Source organism: Schistocerca piceifrons, chromosome 4 (assembly GCF_021461385.2).
Source record: "Schistocerca piceifrons isolate TAMUIC-IGC-003096 chromosome 4, iqSchPice1.1, whole genome shotgun sequence".
Lineage (NCBI taxonomy): Eukaryota > Metazoa > Arthropoda > Insecta > Orthoptera > Acrididae > Schistocerca > Schistocerca piceifrons.
In genome coordinates, this window is record NC_060141.1 from 171,474,360 (window position 1) to 171,494,068 (window position 19,709).

A 19,709-nucleotide genomic window follows, 5' to 3' on the forward strand; every position below is an offset into this window, starting at 1 on the left:
CATGCTACACACAGACAGCACATTCATTGATACTGCATGCACCATGTTTGTGTCTGGCTAGCAGTCATTCCTCACCGCATGACACTGCTATCAACTGGATGTGTTTACATTTATAGTAAGTTGGTGGTCATAATGTTCTGTCTGATCAGCATATGTCCCATATGCAAGTATATGTAACAACTTTAGTTATGTTATTTAAACAACAAGAAATGTGGAATTGCAAATTTAGCTTTATTGGATCATATCATGAACTTATGGCACATAATGTGTTGTTTATTAAATAGTAAAAGTGCACCACTAACCAGTTCCATAATAACCTCCATTGTTATTACATCATTAGCATTTCTTGACTCTGCTTCTGGTATTGTTTGCACATTTCTGTAGTTCATTGGAAAATGTACCATAGTTTACTTATCATTGACTAACCCACCAACTTGCTATATGTGCACTGAAAAAACAGTTCATCACAATTATGTATTAACTGTTCTTTTCATCATGTACTTAATTCTTAGTTACTTTGCTTTACTTTTTTTAACTATGTATCATCTTTATGGTCTTGTGGCAGGTTCAGCTGGATGCTTATGTTGAGTAATTTAGTGTTATTCTTGGTGACCATCTTAGCTTTCACAGGGCTGGCAATGTGTGCAATGTGGTGTTCTCAGAGTCATGAGAACAAATGAGTACTGGCAGTTGTTTCAAAAAACAAATGACATTTACTGAGAAGCCACCCAAGTGAGATCAAAACTATTGCTCTGTGTGATGTGATACAAGCTTTTTTTTAATTTTTTATGTCTTCCTTGATTTTAGCTTAATCTTCATCCCATTCCCCTTTCCACTTAGGAAAGTCTGTCACCTTAAGGCATCTTAACATTGCCAATTCTGAAGCTTATCATTCACGTCAAGTCATCCTCTCCATCCTGTACAGTCATATTAACTAAGAAAATAATGTGAATTTTTGGGCCACATTTATAAAAGTACCCTTCTGTTCATTCATACTTATGATAAAGGATGCATTTTGAAACAAGTTGGCCTCAGTATCTAAATGTTGCATTAGCCTGTCAGTGCTAACTTAAAAATTTCGACTGACAAAACACTCCCAACCAGATGGTCTCAGGGTTATTGTAGATCTTTTCCTGCATTAACAAAGTGCGATGTTGCATTAATTGATTTATGCTCCAAATGTGAAAGCTAAATTTTGTACAGTAATCATACTGGCACCTTCACATAGCTTAAATATTATTCCACAGTTTTAGAGTTGCTGCATGCAACTTAGCTTTAAATAGCCTTGTTTATTAACATAAGACCATTAGATTCATCAAAGAAGGTTTTTCCTGCTTTCGTAAGTTGGTAGCAACCAGAAAAAGGTCAATATATGTTGATGGTAATAGATTCCCATGAGCCACACACTGAAAGTCTTCTTGGAGAGCATGGATAGATTTTGTGGTTGGGGAGGAGGGCAACAAAATAAGTTGGGAACTTGTAAAGCTTTTTATTTGTGGGTAACTGACTACAGAGATGACTTATAGAAATCAAAAATATTAATATAAAAATACATTAGTGAAATTAGTAATTACAAAAAATTATCTTTCCACATCAAATTGTACATATATTTCACAGTTATTAAAATTTCTCATTTATGTACATGATCATAAAATATGACACAGAACAAGATTTCAATAAATATATTACATAAGAAGAAATGAACAGAAAAACACAAAACAGTTACAAAAAGAGTTATGAGACAAAAAATTCCAGTCACATAATCTTCATTCACACACAAACTAAAATATATTATAAAACCCTTATAATACTGAATAGGTTACAAATATAGGAACAATGCTATTTGGTAAACAGCATATTTTGCATTACCTGTCATGGAGAGAGTGGTCTGTTTGTGCAACAAAAAGTCACTATTGTCACTGAAGTTTCTTTCTCAGAATCAAAAAAATTTGTACTTTCTTTATTATTTTCTTCAAAATGAAGCCTACCACAACTGCAATAGTCAACAAGCCCATAGCAACAACAAAAATCACATCCAGCAATAGGTACTGAATGAAGTTCAAGTCAGCAGCTGCTGATCGCATGTGAGATGCTCCTTTGTGCCTAATAATGTACTCAGTCCAGTGTACAGCAGTCTCTAATGGTGATTGTGGGCGATCTCTGAATAACTCAGATCTGAGCTTTGCGTTTTCTCTGTAACTGTTTAAAAAATGAAAATCAGTATCACTATTTTCAATTCATACTCCGAAGGAAAAAGAGTACATAGTTCCAAACAGATTAAGATGAATGCCAACAAGTGTTCAGAGTGGTATATTGTGTGTAAAATTTCAATATGTTTAATCAATACTTTAATATTTAGCTTTGAAAGAACCATCACATTCCTTAAACTCACATTGAGGCAAAAAAGTCTAATGAATGGTTGTAATTTGATGTCATTATGTTTTGGTACAAATAAGGCTTTACCAAACAAGTCACAAATTTTAATCAACTTATATTTTATCCATAGTAAAATCTTTATCAGCATTAATCACTATAAGATGATCAGAATTGTTCCTTGGCCACAGTTTCAGTCAATAATTCTCAGTTTTGATAAGTAGAGGCTATGGCAGTTGTTGCTAAGACTCTGAGAAAATAATACAGAGGAAAGTTAGAGGCTAAAGATTGAGAGAAAGAGAGGAAGAATAGAAATCTACATTTCATCATCATCAATTTCTACATTTATATCTACGTACATACTCTGTAAGTTTCAATGAAGTTGATGACAGAGGATACCTGTCTTGTATTACATGTTAGATTTTCCCATTCGAATTGTGTATGGAGTGCAGGAAGAAAATATGCTTGGATGCTCCTGTGTGTACTGTAATTAGTGTATTCTTGACTTCTCAGTTCCTATGGAAAGATACGTAGGAGACAGAAGGATATTGCATTGTTACCTGCCCCAAGCAGATGACATGCATTTGCTCCACATTCCATATCATTTCTGTGAGATACACTGATGCTGCAGTGCTCATCTTTGGGATGCAAGTGTTTAATGCAACATGAAATCACCTAAGTCCAAAATACAAGTAATTTTCATGTTTAGTTACATATATTTACATATATAAGCCGACTTCTGATATATTCTTTGGTCTGAGTAACACCAAATGTAGGAGGTAAAATTGCCTCAAAAACTTCATATATATAGTTTTCTTACAGTGTGTGCTGTGAAAAACATATTCTGTGCTACAGCATCAGCTGTAATTAACATGTGTGCTTTATACAGTTTTAGCAGTAGCATACTTGTTGAAAGAGTGGTTCACCCCAAATTTCAGAGTACATCAACATGAGTAAATGTACATTTTGAGAATTTTCAAGAGTTAGGAGTGTTGTTTTCAGATGCTTGCAAATGTATGTTTTTGAGAATCTTTGTCTAAGTGATTAGTATTGTGCACACCTATTTCATAGTAAATTAGCATTTGTGATTTGCAGTTACTACAAACAACTAACATGATTGTATATTGTCTGTATTCATCACAAATTAATGCTACTGTCGAATCCAAACATAACCTGAAAGACATTTCAAAGAAATGAAATTCTAGGTTTGTCTGTAAATTGTTTCAGTCCTATATAGATACTGTTAACACTTGTAGCATATCAAGCTCAAATTAAAAGAGAATTGACAAGCTTAGTTTAAAGTTATCCATTTTCTGTTCTGTAAAATATTGCACTCAAGGGATCGGAAGTGGCTGGGAATGGGTGTGTTGGGAGGGTTACCATGAGTCATGTACCAGAGATACCAGGGTATCTCAAGTTCTGTGCTGTCCTGTGGGTACTGTCTTTTCTACAGGAAATACAGGCTCTGTCACTACCCATAGACTTGACTGGCAGTGCTGCTGCAGTGTTAGGTCTGGGTATCCTGTACAGGGGAGATAAGGATTATGGAGAACTCAGGTTTTTACACCCATCCCCCAACCAACAAGTTTAAGGTGCTGTTTTGCACTGAAACCAAAACTGAACAAGTGAGACTTATTTCACCCCTTTCGGAATGTGCTGTGTCATGTGTCAAGGTGAGGTGAACACAAAGGACAAGAGTCTATTAATCATTGCAGTTCAAACATATGGTGAATAATGGTAGCCCTTAAGGAAATGGTAGCAGAGTATGGGAAGGAGCACTATGTGCCCCCAGTGTTTGTGCCTCTCGGCATTATTCAATATGTTGAAGAGGCTATTCCAGCTGCCATTGAGGGAACAGGGTGTAACTAACTGCAAATTGTGGCACATATTGGAAAAAAATGATGCCTGTCATCTGGAACATGAGGTCATACTTTGATCATTCCAGTGACTGGCAGAGAAGGTTTGAATACTAGCCTTACTCATGAAGTCTGAACAAAGCTAAAAATCTGCATCACTGTACCTAGAACAGATTGTGGCATTCTTGATCTGCATTGAGAGACTGCAAAGATTCTGTGACAAGCTAGGTTGTGACTTCCTACACTTATGTCATAGGGCTGAGAATTGTAGGATTCTGTTAAATTGTCAAGTGTGCACTACACTGCATAACTGCTACGCCGGTAGCTGACTGTGTGTGTGGGGAGTGTACAAGGTTTTTTCCCCCTTGATTAGGTAACTCTCCATCCAGTACAGACAACAATAGCTGTAGTAGGCCTGGAAGTATAAGTGTAAGATCCAAAAACATGCCATCCCACAGGCGAGAGTACTAAAATCTTAACGGTCAACAGCCCAAGCATCTGCAACAAAGAGCCAGAGTTTGAAGCATTCCTGAAAATCAGTGAATCACAAACAATATAAGGTACAGAAAACTGATTAAAGCCTGAAGTTGAAAGCAGTGAGTTTTTGTGAAAGACTTAAGTGTATGGTGAAAGGGTAATCTAATGGGAAATGATGTGGTTTATTTGTCACTCTACATAACAAGCTCAAATCCACAGAGATAAAAATTGAAGCTGCATGTGGGATTGATTGGGCAAGACTCATATCAAGTGTCAGCATAAAATTGTAGTTGAATCCCTCTAACAACCACCAGACTCACATCCTGGTGTAACTGACAACTTTAGAGGAAATCTCAGGTCACTTGTACATAAGTTCTCCAATCATACTGGAATAATCAGAGGAGACTTGAAACATCAAACAATTAATTGGGTTAGTTATAATTTTGTTAGTGGTGGACATGACAAGACATCCTCTGAAACATTACTAAATGCCCTCTCTGAAAACTAAGTGGACAGAGAGTATGGAACTCCTCTCATGATGAAAATGTATTAGGTCTAATGGCAACAAATAGACCTGACCTCTCTGAGGATGCTCACAGCAAAAGTGATATCAGTGAACATGAGGCAGTTGCAGAAAGAAATGATTACTGAAGTACAAAGGACAACTAAAACCTGTAGAAAGAGTTACATGTTTAGTAAACTAGAGAAAGAAGTAGTAGTGTCACATCTCAATGAGATATTTCTAGCTCAGGACAGGAGCATATAGAGAAACAATGGCTCAAGTTTAAAAATATAATTGACCATTCACTGTATATATACTTATCCAGTAGAACAGTTCATGATGGGAGGTTACCCCCCACCCCCCATGGTATAAAGTCAGTGTAAAGAAACTTATAAAGAAACAGAGAGTACCGCATAATAAATGTAAAACAAAACAAGGGGCTATAGACAGAGATATGCTGAATGAAATGTGTTTAGATGTCAAGAGAGCAGTATAATAAGCCATAAATGACTGCTATAGCAGAATACTGTTTAATGATCTTTCACAAAACCCAAAAAAAGTCTGGTCACACATGAAGGCTGTTAGTGGCTCCGAAGTCAGTGACCAAATCATTCATATGTGTAACAGATACTGAAACTGGTGACAGCAGAGAAAATGCAGAAATGCTTAACACCATTTTCAGACGTTCCTTTACAAAGAAAAACTCATGAGGATTGCCCCAATTTAATCTTTTTACCAATGGAAAGATGAGTGAAATAAGTTTTAATTAGTGACCTCAATGAACAGCTGAAATAATTAAAACCAAACTAAGCCCCAGGACCTGATGAAATACCTATCACATTTTATACTGAATATGCAGTAGAGTTAGATCTTCATTTAACTGTACTCTATTATGAGTTAAAAAAACTGGCCAGAAACTGAATGAAAGCACATGTCACACATGTCTACAAGAATTATAATCAAAATAATCCACAAAACTGTCATCCAGTATCATGAACATCTTGTTGCTATAAAATATTAGTACAAACTCAGAATTTAAATATAATTAGGCATCTTTAACACAATGACATCCTGCATGCCAACCAACATGGATCCTGAAAATGCCACTCATGTGAAACTCAGCTCTCATTTTTCTCAAAGGTCATACTGAAAGCCTTGGATGAAGGAAGTCATGTAGGTGCAGTATTTCTGAATTTCTGAAAAGAATTTGACTCAGAACCTTGTCTATGCTTATTATCAAAATTATGATCATATGGGGTGTCAAGCAAAATTTGTGACAGGACTGAAGATTTTTTTTTTTAATACATAGGATGTAGCAGGTTACCTTAGTGGGCAGTCATCAACAGATGTAAAAATGACTTCAGGTGTGCCCCAGGGAAGCATGTTGGTACATCTGTTGTTCACATTATATGTTAATGATCTTGCAGATAACATTAATAAATATTTCAGACTTTTCAAAGATGGTGCAGTTACCTAATATACACTTTCTGCAAGAAGTTGCAGAAATATTCAGTCAGATCTTGATAAGATTTCAAAGTTCACTTAAAAAAAAAAAGTGATCTGTCTTCTGACTGGTTTGATGCAGCCTGCCATGGACTCCTCTCCAGTGCTAATCTTTTTATCTCATAGCAGCACTTGCAACCTATGTCATCAATTATTTGCTGGATGTATTCCAGTCTCTGTCTTCCTCTACAGTTTTTACTCTGTACAGCTACCTCTGGCATCATGGAAGTTAATCCTTGATGTCTTAACAGATGTCCTATCATCCTGTCCCTTCTTCTTGTTAGTGTTTTCCACATATTCCTTCCTTGTTGATTCTACAGAATACCTCCTCATTTCTTACCTTATCAATCTACCTAATTTTCAACATCTGTCTGTAGCACCACATCTCAAATGCTTTTATTCTCTCCTGTTGCAGTTTCCCCACAGCCCATATCTCACTATCATACAATGTTGTGCTCCAAAAGTATATAATCAGAAATTTCTTCCTCAAATTAAGGTCTATATTTGATCCTAGTAGATTTCTCTTGACCAGAAATGCCCCTTTTGCCAGTGCTAGTCTCCATCTTATGTCCTCTTGCTCTGTCTGTCATGGGATATTTTGCTGCCTAGGCAGAAGAATTCCTTAACTTCATCTATTCCATGATCACCAATTATGATGTTAAGTTTCTCACTGTTTTCATTTTTGCTACTTCTCATGACCTTTGTCTTTCTTCAATTTGCTCTGAGTCCTTAATCTGTACTCATAAGACTGTTCTTTACATTCAATAGTTCCTTAATTCTTCTTCACTTTCACTGAGAATAGCAGCGTCACCAGTGAATCTTATCATTCATATCCTTGAATAGCAGTGTCACCAGTGAATCTTATCATTGATATCCTTTTGATATCCTTTCACCTTGAATTTTAATTTCACTCTTGAACTTTTATTTCTGTCATTGCTCTACAATGTAGAGCTTGAACAGTAGGGGAGAAAAACTACATCCATGCCTTGTATCCTTTTGAATCTGTGCACTTCTTTTTGGTCTTGTGCTCTTATTGTTCCTCCTTGGTTCTTGTACATATTGTATATTGCACATCTTTCCCTATAGTTTACCCTATTTTTCTATGGATTTTGAACATCTTGCACCATTTGACATGGTTGAATACTTTTTCAAAGATCACAAATCCTATGAATATTTCTTGATTTTTCTTTAGTCCATTACCAGCCACAATGTCAGAACTGCCTCTTTGGAGCCTTTACCTTTCCTAAAGTCAAACTGATCATCATTTAACAGATTCTCAATTTTCTTTTCTATTCTTCTCTATACCAATCTTGTCAGCATTTGGATTCATGAGCTGTTAAGCTGATTGTGCAATAATTCTCACACTTATCGGCTCTTGCAATCTTCCGAATCATGTGGATGACTTTTTCCAAAAGCCAGATGGTATATCACCAGCCTCATAGACTCTATACACCAACATTCATAGCCATTTTGTTGCCACTTCCCCAAATGATTTTAGAAATTTGGATGTAATGTTATCTATCCTTTCAGCCTTTTTTGATAATTAATCTTCCAAATCTGTTTTAAAGTCTGTTTCTAATACTTGATCCCCTGTCTCTTCTACATCAATTCCTGTTTCTTCTTCTATCAGGTCATCAGACAAGTCTTCCCTTCATAGAGGCCTTCAATGTATTCTTTCCACCTATTTGCTCTCTCTGCAATTAACAGAGTAATCCTGATCACCCTCTTAATGTTATCACTTTTGCTTTTAATTTCACCAAAGATTTGTCTGACTTTCCTACATGCTGAGTCATTAACATGATATGAATGCAAAACTATGCACTCCACAAAATGTAAAAATGTAGTATCCTATTACTGCATTTCCATAGGATGAGCCAACTCATACAAATAACAGGATGTAACAATTTCTAGCAATATAAAATGGAATGATCACATATGCTCCATTGTAGGTAAAGCAGCTGGTAGACTTTCGTTTGTTGGTGGAATATTAAGGAAATGCAATCATTCTAGGAATAGAATTGCTTACAAATCACTTGTGCTACTCATGCTAGATCATTGCTCAAGTGTGCAAGTCCCATACTGAATAAAACTAACAGGGTATATTGCACATATACAGAGACAGGCAGCATAAATAGTCACAAGTTTGTATCCAAGGTTCTCGGGTGTCCAGCCGGATCCAATCATCGAAGTTCCACCATATTTCGGCAAATAACTGTTCTGCCGTCATCAGCACCACCTGATGATGGCAGAATGGTTATTCACTGAAATATCATGGAACTTCGACGATAGGATCCGGCTGGACACCCGAGAACCTTGGATACAGCACATTCACCGGGAAAGCCTCATATCACATATCAGTCACAAGTTTGTCTGACCCATGGGAGAGTCACAAAGATGCTCAAGAAACCAAATTGGCAGACTCTTTGAGACAGACATCAGCTCTCACTAGAAAGTTTACTTATGAAATTTCAACAACTGACTTCAAATGATGGCTCTAGAAGTATACTGCTGCTCCCTATGTGTTGCTCCTCATAAGGACCGTGAGGACAAGACTGGATTACTTTACACACACTTGAAGGAAATTAAACACTCATTTATCCCATATGTGAATGGAATGGCAGAAAAACCCTAAAAACTTGCACAATGGGACATATCCCTCGCCAGGCACTTCACCATGAGTTGTGGAGTACAGATGTAGATGTAGTAAATATTTCTAGGATCTTCTATAAAGATTTCTTTTTGAAACCAGTCTTTAGACACATAGTTATTGTCTGTCATCAAGTCTCTGTTAACTCAGGTTTTTTAACTTTTCTGTGCTGCTATTTCATGAGTCAAACAAACCTGTAATCACATGTGTTGCCCTCCTTTGAATACTTCCAATATTCTCTATTTCATATAGATCCCTTACATTTGAGCAATACTATAAGATGTGATGCAAAGACTAGAAGGCTTATGGTCACACAGAATGTATTGGTGGGACAGTTATGACCAGAAAAGCTGGTGCTATGTGTAACAGCTAAATGCCACAGGGTGTCAGAGGCAGTGTTAAAATATAACGCATTAACTGCATGTTCTGGAAACAATGATTCCAGTTAGCAGTTGCTGTAATACTTAACTTTAATCCATAATTGTAGAACATCTCTCTTGACTGTACATGCTTCACCAGATAAATATCAATTGAATACGGCACCTTGCTAGGTCGTAGCAAATGACGTAGCTGAAGGCTATGCTAACTATTGTCTCGGCAAATGAGAGCGTATTTGTCAGTGTAGCATCACTAGCAAAGTCGGCTGTACAACTGGGGCGAGTACTAGGAAGTCTCTCTAGACCTGCCGTGTGGTGGCACTCGGTCTGCAATCACTGACAGTGGTGACACGCGGGTCCGACATATACTAATGGACCGCGGCCAATTTAAAGGCTACCACCTAGCAAGTGTGGTGTCTGGCGGTGACACCACAATATCTACAGCTCTTCTGTGTGTCATTTACACTAAAATTTGTGGTTTCTAATAAGAGTATTAATTTTATGTTTGTTTTGAGTGTGTTACTTGGAGTCCAACTGCTCCAAAATCTTCCTGAATTTTTCAGATCCATTGTCCTCCTGTCTTCTTTGTAAGATTTCTCACCAATGCCTTCTATCTAAGGTTTCTTATAACTGTCTTCTTTCTAAGAGTTCCCATCACAAGTTGTTGTGAAATCCTGTTTCCTTGTATTTGCAAGATGTGACAGAAATATGGGATTTTCCTCCTCCATTATCCTGACGATGAGGTCAATCTCTTGACAGACATTTTCATTGGAGAGAATTCTCCAGAAACATTCAACTTTATTTCTTTTTATTTATCCAAGTTCTGGTGAGTCTTCTTTCACATTTTAGGAGCTGATCAGTTCTCCTTTCAAATTTTACCTGGAACAGCATTTCACAAGCACAAGTGGCTTCTAGGAGAGTTATCGTTTTATAGTCTTAGAACTTAGTGTATATTGATAGGCTTTTCTTATTATATGTTGACCAGATTATAAATTAAACTTTGTTTATTTTGTTAGTTCTATTTATTCATGTTCCTTTCTCACTTAAGTGTGTGTGATGTTATCTCCAAGATATTTAAACTACAGAACTACGGTAATTTTTTGACTGATTGTGAAAACTTTCCTTATAAACAGTGGACCCATGGGCAATTTATTTTTTCTCCAAGACTATTTGTAACCCTATTTTTAAGGCAATTTTTTGGAGACTGGTGACCTGAGCACAAACTTCCTCCATGTCAAGAGCTAAGAGAGGTACATCATCCACAAACTCCAGGCAGTTTATTCTTATTGAGGAATTTGCTAGTTTTGATTTTGGACAGGTTTACTTTTTGTCAAATCTTGATGATTTAATCGAGGGCTATACTGGAAAGCACTTGGGATAATCCATTACCTTGTCATAGTCCGGTTTTTATAGTGAAAGCTTCCAAAAAAATTTTCCTATGCTTTACCTTAGAGTTTGTTTTCATTTAACATAGTTCGTTGATTTCTATTAATCTGGGATGAAGATCATATGATCTGAGAATTTTTAGAAGTGTGGATATATGGATAATATCATATACTTTCTTAAATCTATGAACAAAATTAAGAAGTTTATTCCGGTACTTGTAATTTTCAGTTATTGGTTTCAGACTGAGAATATGGTCTGGGCAGCTTTCATATGGGCAAAATCCTCCTGGCATTCTCCAAGATCTGATTTCAGAGCATTTTTTATTTTCTTGTAAATTATATGGGAAACATTTTGTATGTGCAGTCCAGAAGGATTACTTCCCTTTAATTATGTGGTTGGGCTTTATCTCCTCTTTTAAAATTATGGATGAATTATTTTTGTGATCCAGTGTTCTGGAACTTTCTTTCTGATCCACATTTTGACTAAATTATCCACATTTGGACTAGATGTGGGTGGACGTTTATGATTGCAGATTTTTCTGTGCTTTTCCAGTTTTATGCACCGATTAGTCCTGCATTATAATTTTTTAGTTCTCTGTGAGTTCTGCCTCATCAATGGTTGTAGGATCTATTAGATATGGAGTGGTTAAATTTGTGTGTCCATATTTACTTTAGAAGTTTCCAGTGAAACATCAAAATTTAAAAGTTTGTTGTACATCTCTTTAAGGATCTCTGCATCTTCTTGGTTCTGTGCACTAACTGTCCTGATTTATTTCTCATCATTAGTGTTGGGGGTTCACATTTTTTAAGATATTTGCCAAAAGCTTTGTAATAATCTCACAACTGCTTTTTCTTGAAATTTTTGTCCATAATTTGTAGGGTGTTTGTTTGTCTGATGATTTTATGTGAGAATTCCTTTGTTATATCAGATCTAAATCTGATTCTTCTAACTTTTGTGCTCTATGGCCTATTCAAGCTTGGTGTCATTTTTGTACCACCTGATCACATTCTTCATTCCAACAATCATATTTCTTCCTAGGATTTATTGGAGCTGATTCTTCTACCATCAGTGATTTGGTATTTGTAGACACTCCCCAGGTTTCCTGTTGTACTCCATATCTTTATTCATTTGGTTTGATCAGATTTCCACATATTGTTATTTTGAGCTTTTTCCACTACAGGTGTTAATTTTGTATTGATCTTTATGAGGTAGTGATCAGGTCCTCTGTCTATTGCCCTTAGGGCTTTAATATTGTGAATTTCACAACAGTGAAATTTATCCAGGTAAAACTGGTTGAGCTGTCATTCACCCTTTCTGAATTTAGCATGTTTCCAGGTTTTTAATTTACGAGGTTTCCTTTTAAAGCTTATTGATTTTTAGATAAATTTAGAGGTCCCTGTGGATTTCAATCAATCTTTGACCATTTTTGTCAGTTTGCTTATGAACTAGCCATTTTCCAATGACATTTTGGTCTGTTCTTTCTTGTCCTACTTGCACGTTGAAGTCACCAGGGAGAATTTTAATGTTTGATGGAGAAATGTTGATTAAGGTTTGACCCTGTAGATCCCAGAATTTGAGTGTTTCTCCTCTATCCTTTAGAGTGTTATTTTTCTTACTGATGAGAGCATGTACAGTGATAATTTTGTGTGTCTAATTTCAAGATTCCAGAGTTAATGTTGCAAGCCTGGGCAGTTGAGATTTAAATTCTATAATAGAGACAATGATTTTGTGATTTATTAGGAATCAGTTTCCAAATTGTATTGTCTCATTTTCCTGGCATTCCCCTGTGTGTGTGTGGTTGGGGGTTGGGAAGCAGGGGGGGGGGGGGGGGGGAAGGGTTTCTGATGGGGCAGGGGGGTTCTGCTGGGGGGGGGGGGGGGGGCACTGCTGGATTTTTAAACACACTGATCAGTCATAATCTTCTAAAATATTTTCCATGGTCAACTCTCTAAGGGATGTCCTTGAGATGAGGCTGCAACCTTGAATTACAGCTCTGAGTGTTGTGCAAAAAGGTGGGGATGAGAGATGAAAAATGATGCTATGAAACTGTGAATGGGGCTAGAAACAAAGGCACACTTTGGCCTCAAAACTTAATATCACTGGGGTTGAAGAAAATGAGTTTACCAAGGGAGCCGCTATGACTGAAGATAGAAGGAGTCTGGCACAACTAAGTGGAAGCAATGCCAGACTCAGCTCTGGGCCCCACAATTGCTGTCCACGTACTCCAAAGACTGGAATCCCCTGGGGGATTTTTTGGTTTACTGTATTTGTTCTCAGTGTTTACCAACTTACTGCACCTTATGCCTTTAGTACCTCTCACTTATTTTTACAGATTGCTTGTACTTTTACTTCACTTCTAAATTCCTAAAAATATAGACTACAATGTATCACATCTTACCTTGAATTATAAATCAGCTCTCTGAGAGAGTGCAGTAAAGACTCTTTTGTGATGTCAGCATAGTTGAGTTTTATGGCCATACCAGCATCAGTCAAACTATGCATGTTAACTTTCTGATCACCATAGATTGGAGTACCTAATATGGGAACACCAAAATAAACTGCCTCTATAGTTCCCAGAAGACCTCCATGGCCAATAAACACTTTCACAGAAGGGTGACCTGCAACATTTGTGTGTTTGTTTTAGGCACTTAATAATAATATGAACTGCACATCATTACAGGAAGAATAATAGCAAGACAGTTAGGAAATATCTGTTGACAACTTCCTTTATTGACATACTCAATGAGATATTTTCAGAATTTTCTTAGCGAATATGTCGGTAAATGCCTACCATTTATGTGATTGATTTGTGTCAATATTTGTATGATTTTTGATCTCTGTTTAAATTTGTAATGCATTCAACACATTCTATGGAAAAAATTAAGACATACATTAACAACATACTGCAACTATTATAAATGCAGTTCCAAAATATCACAGAACTATTACAAAGGCGGATAGTCGTCTTCGGTTCATTGGTAGAATTTTGGGAAGATGTGGTTCATCTGTAAAGGAGACCACTTACAAAACACTAAAATGACCTATTCTTGAGTACTGCTTGAGCATTTGGGATCCCTATCAGGTCAGACTGAGGGAGGACATAGAAGCAATTCAGAGGCGGGCTGCTAGATTTGTTACTGGTAGGTTTGATCATCACGTGAGTGTTATGGAAATGCTTCAGGAACCTGGGTGGGAGACTCTGGAGGAAAGGAGGCATTCTTTTCGTGAATCGCTACTGAGAAAATGTAGAGAACCTGCATTTGAGGCTGACTGCAGTAAAATTTTACTGCCGCCAACTTATATTTCACGGAAAGACCACAAATATAAGATAAGAGAGATTAGGGCTCATACAGAGGCATATAGGCAGTCATTTTTCCCTCATTCTGTTTGGGAGTGGAATAGGGAGAGAAGATTCTAGTTGTGGTACGAGATACCCTCCACCACGCACCATATGGTGGATTGCGGAGTACGTATGTAGATGTAGATATAGAAACCATTTGTGGTTACACAAGCTTAATCCTGCATAATGCAATTAACAGGAAAATATTAATTTGAAGGGAAAGAAAAAAAAATGTAACATCCTTTACTTCCTTAGCATCCTTAAATGGATACTATTTATCTCCAACTGCTAGCTTAATACATACATCTGAAAAGAATTTTCAGCCCTTAAATTTAAATACTCATGAGCGAACATGAAAAAGTTTTCATTTTTCTTTTGTATCTCCAGGTCTCCATAATTTTCTCAACAGATTTTTGTGGATGACTTTTGCTCCAGAATATAGAACCCCACTCTGGATCTTAGACAAGGAGGAAAAGCCTCCACAAAAACTATTTTTATCTAGCATTTTGGTGGTAGAATCATATTTACATTAAAACTGATTTTTACTATGACAGACTATACCTGAGGAGTAACAGTACTGACAACTTAGTGTAAGAATTTCAAAATATTAGAAGAGGTCTCTAAGATGTAAGATTATCTACTGTGTGATTCATGAAGAAAGAACAGATTTCAGTTGTTTATTGCAGACAAACTATAAAAGGTAGAAACACATTGCACATGTCACTGGATGGAGGAAGGTTCAAAGTTTTGACACAACTGCACTGCACTGTTGTTTCTTTTTAGCAACACGGCAACTATACCATAAGAAAAATCATTCTGTGTGATGGAATTTATATGAAGTTACTCAGTTGTTGAAGTACAATGTGCATTCTGTCGATCATTCAGCAAGAAAGTGTACAAAATTCTAAGAAGTTGGTTGGATATATAAAAGGATGCACATCTGATGAAAATGTATGAAAGTGTATCTGAGATGTGTTCAGATGGAGCCCTCATATGTCTACAAGATTGACAAACCAGGAGCTTCAAGATCCTCAAACAATGGTGTGGCATGTGCTGGAACAATGCCTGCATATGAAGCATTGCAAGTGACCATAAGAGTAGAATTTTTCATTTCAGTTCTCCAGGATATGGCGGTGGACACTTTTTCCGATAAACTAATCTTTTTGGACAAATCAACATTTCATCTATCAGGTAATGTAAACTGCCATAACACAAGAATTTGGAGATCACAAAATCCTGGCATCATTGTCGTACATGAAATAGACTCACCAAAACTGAATGACTTTTGTGCTGTTTCTGTTGACAAAGTTTATTGACCTTTCTTTTTTTTTGAGGAAACTGTGGACCTTCTGACAACTGGCTGTTTCCTCAATTTCATGAAGATTCCAATGATTTCATTTTTATGCACGAAGGTGCCGCACCTAACTTTCACCCTGAGGTGTAGTGTTGTGTTAACAATACCACCCCACAATGTTTGATTGGAAGAGGTGACAATGAGATCTTGTTCATTGCTTTTGGCCTCCCAGGCCACCAGAGCTCACACCTTGTGATTTTTTTTTTTTCTGTAGGGGTACATCAAAGACAGAGTCTTTGTCTCATCTATGGCAGCTACCCTTGAAGAGCTAAGAAATCGGACTGGAGCTATCAATTCAATAAACAGGGATCTGTTGATTTGTGTGTGGAATGAAATGGACTGCCATTTAGCTGCTCATGTGATCCATGGCACATGAAACTAACTAACTATGCAAAGTGGACAGATGAGAGCCCTGGCACAGTGCTTGGGGTATTATCCAGTTATCCAAATTTTTGTTAGGTCATTGCGTAAGGTCTTGACTGTGTTACTTGAATATTTCCACATTTCAACAAAAGCTGACCATTAACCATGCTTTATAATTATGGTCTGAGATGCTGGAGCTGGCAGCCATGGGTGTGTGAGGTGTGCTTGCCTGTGTGTGTGTGTGTGTGTGTGTGTGTGTGTGTGTGTGTGTGTGTGTGTTTTCTGTGTTCTAATCGTGACTGTCTGCAACTTCAGATGTCTTCTTCATTGTAATTAGCAATCTGTCTTTTCCTAGATTGTTGGCATCCCTACCTGTAGTTTCCATTGTTTGCCTTACAATTTTTTCATCTTTAAGTGCTTTTTCTACTTCTAGGAAAGTTGCTAGGCCTAATTCATTGGGTTTGGTTTTTATTGGGGTATTTACATTGATTTGTAAACGTTTTTTGGATTCTTCATAGTTCAGAAGCTTATTAAATGCTGTTTCCATTATTTCAGCATTTTATTTTTTACTGTGTGTGTGTGTGTGTGTGTGTGTGTGTGTGTGTGTGTGTGTGTGTCTCATTCTTCCATCTTCATCTTTCACTACTAACATCTAACATTGGAGGACCATATCGGTGTAGTTGTTTCCCAAAGATGCCCCACAAAAAGTAAATGTTTTCCAGATTTTTAGTTTGCTGATGAAGTAAACCATATGTAATAATTTACTACTCAACATATAGTGGACATGCTGACTCACAGATAGACACAACAAACAGACTGTCAAACAAGTAAGCGTTCAAGCTTTGATTCAAATGGCCTTCATCAGAATGGGACAAAACACACACACACACACACACACACACACACACACACACACACACACACACACACAGATATATTCATAATTTTTGTTATTTACAGAGTGCCTGGCAATATGCCGAAATGGGCTCATTGTGAATGATATAAAATACAAACACTTTATATAGCAGACATTCAGTCTATCCTTTTCATAATATTGTCATAATTCTGACCTGGATTGTCCATTGTTTGAGATAGGTAATTTGTTGCACATCCTACCCATGAGAATATTCAGTTTCATTAATGGATTGTTCCATTGGTTCTTGGTAGAATATTCTGTACATTATGAATGAAAAATTCATGACATCTGTAATATTCTACAATATTTATTATTTTACAAAGAGGTTTTCGATATTTGCACCAATCTCAGGTTCAAAGGTGTTTTCTTTTGTTTGGTGTCAAAATGGAGACCCAATACTGTTATAGAGTCTGCCAAAACAATCTTCAACTGATGCACATAATCTCAGTTTTATTACTTTTGAAGTTAACCAATTTACCTGATGTCAATTATGCCTTTTCCTTCATACATTCTTTGAGTGAGTTATGGAGTTTATGTACTATGGTAGGTGATAAATGTGGTATCAGCATGTACCACTCATGACTACTTTGACATGTAAAGAAGTTAAGTGGATCATTTTTATCATCAATAACCAAAAATAATAATCACAAACAAATAATAATAATAATAAACAGAATGAATTCTTGAGATAGCAGACTCCAGTTATGACATTTAGAGAGCTTGATTTCTTATTTTCTCCACATATTACTATTTGGTTTTACTTCAACAATATTTGCAATACTGTTATGTGACTCTGTATCAAAGGTCTTCATTGAATCAACCACTGTGGTAAATGCATGTTGTTTTTGTTCAGAGCCCCATAACACAGGCAGTGCAATATCTAGCACAACTTTACGAGGAGGTTATTGTGAAACCCATATTGGGCCTGGAATATAAGGTAATTGTTCCTGGAATTTTTAGTTTGGTTTTTGTTATTACCTCACAAACTACTGCAATTGGTAATTATCTAGTGATCCTCTGATTCCATATTTACACACAGGCATACCTATAGTAAGCTTCAAATTACCTGATGAAGAAAAACAATCACTGTCTTCAGCTGAAACACTGGTCTGATCCAAATCTAGACACTAGTTTGTCCTGTACAAGTCTCTTCATCCTCACATAGCTACTACAACCTACATCCATCTGAACCTGCTTACTATAGTCGGGGATAAGTCTCGGTCTACATTTTATTTCAGCCATAATTAGTTGCTTGAAAAGTGCTTGTGAAGAAAACAAATTTGTTAACACTGAATCCAGATTAAAGTTTTACGAAGTCTTTTCTGAAGGTATTGACTTCCATTTATGGAAGTAAAACATAAATGATAATCAGTTTAGACACAAAGAAGAGATAAGAAGGAGAATAAAAGGTTTTGAATTTTGGTGCATCCAAATCGTGAGTACAGTTTTCTATTTCTAATACTAAATATTCTGTGTTTTATGTAACTGTTTTAGCATGTGAATTGCTGACAGCATTGTCTATACAGAACTTTAAACCCTCAATTGAACATAATGTTCTCCCAAAGTGGCCGCAATTCACCCTTGACATTAAAAATTAAATTTTTGCTGAAGTTTATAACATTTGTGCAGCAATCAGTTAGGTTAATTTACTCTAATTTCATTTCTTATTGCCTTTTTGGAGTGGTAATATTTTTATTAGTAACGCCACTTGGAAAACGTCATTTATACCCAGTAAGTAACTGTACGAACAAAGGACTTTTAAGCAATAGTAGCACAGTTAATTCTCAAAAAATGGAGACATCTTTATCTCCTTTTAAGGAAGGATGATGTAATTTTGTGCCAATACATGTTTGATTCTTGCGGTAAACTGGCTTTATTAAATTCTGTCAGTAATGTAATCATGATTTCTAACTTTCTGATTTCTAATCTATCATAAAAAGGTTTGTAGATAAGGTCAGTTGTCTTGATGAGTTTTGGCGCCCTGTAGGATCAATTCAATGCCTCTGTCCTGTACAGCTACATATATTTTGTAAATTTCATTCGTTGTGTCATTGATACATGACTTGCTACTTTCTCATATTACATTGTCTGACACAAACTAATTTTTTATGTCATTGACCTATGCCATTAATATCAGAATGAATATCCAAAGCTGGCCATTGTGGCCAAGTGGTTCTAGGTGCTTCAGTCCAGAACTGCACTGCCGCTACAGTCGCAGGTTTGAATCCTGCCTCGGGCATGGATGTGTGTGATGTCCTTAGTTCGGTTTAAGTAGTTCTAACTCTAGGGGACTGATGACCTCAGATGTTAAGTCCCATAGTGCTCAGAGCCATTTTTTGAATATCCAAAACGAATTCTTCACTGTTTTATTTACATACCAACATGAGTTGGAAAAGAATTGACAAATTTAGTGCGATTTCCGGCCACCAACCAAGGAGAAATGACAATTTTACTGCAATTTATGGCTTTCATTAGAAGATAAATGCCAAAATTTTTGTACAATATTTACAGTGTGCTGTAGCACAGTAGCACATGATCACCAGCCGTGACTGACTATAACCTCATAATGCAGTAGCACATTCAAAGGAGAGGTGACTTCTGTAACAAACAATTAA

General features: G+C 36.6%; 1 protein-coding gene across 2 annotated transcripts in view; it reads right to left on the reverse strand.

Moving 5' to 3' along the window:
• Positions 1 to 1,609: 1,609 nt before the first annotated feature.
• Positions 1,610 to 19,709, reverse strand: part of LOC124795174 (UDP-glycosyltransferase UGT5-like) — a 336,005-nt gene continuing 317,905 nt past the window's right edge. For both annotated transcript variants that reach the window (XM_047259072.1, XM_047259071.1), the window contains 2 exons: positions 13,520 to 13,739; positions 1,610 to 2,199 (listed from right to left, as the gene is read on the reverse strand). In XM_047259072.1, the coding sequence (XP_047115028.1) occupies positions 1,917 to 2,199; positions 13,520 to 13,739 (503 nt within the window). In that variant the 3' untranslated portion in view covers positions 1,610 to 1,916. The remainder of the gene's footprint in view (positions 2,200 to 13,519; positions 13,740 to 19,709) is intronic.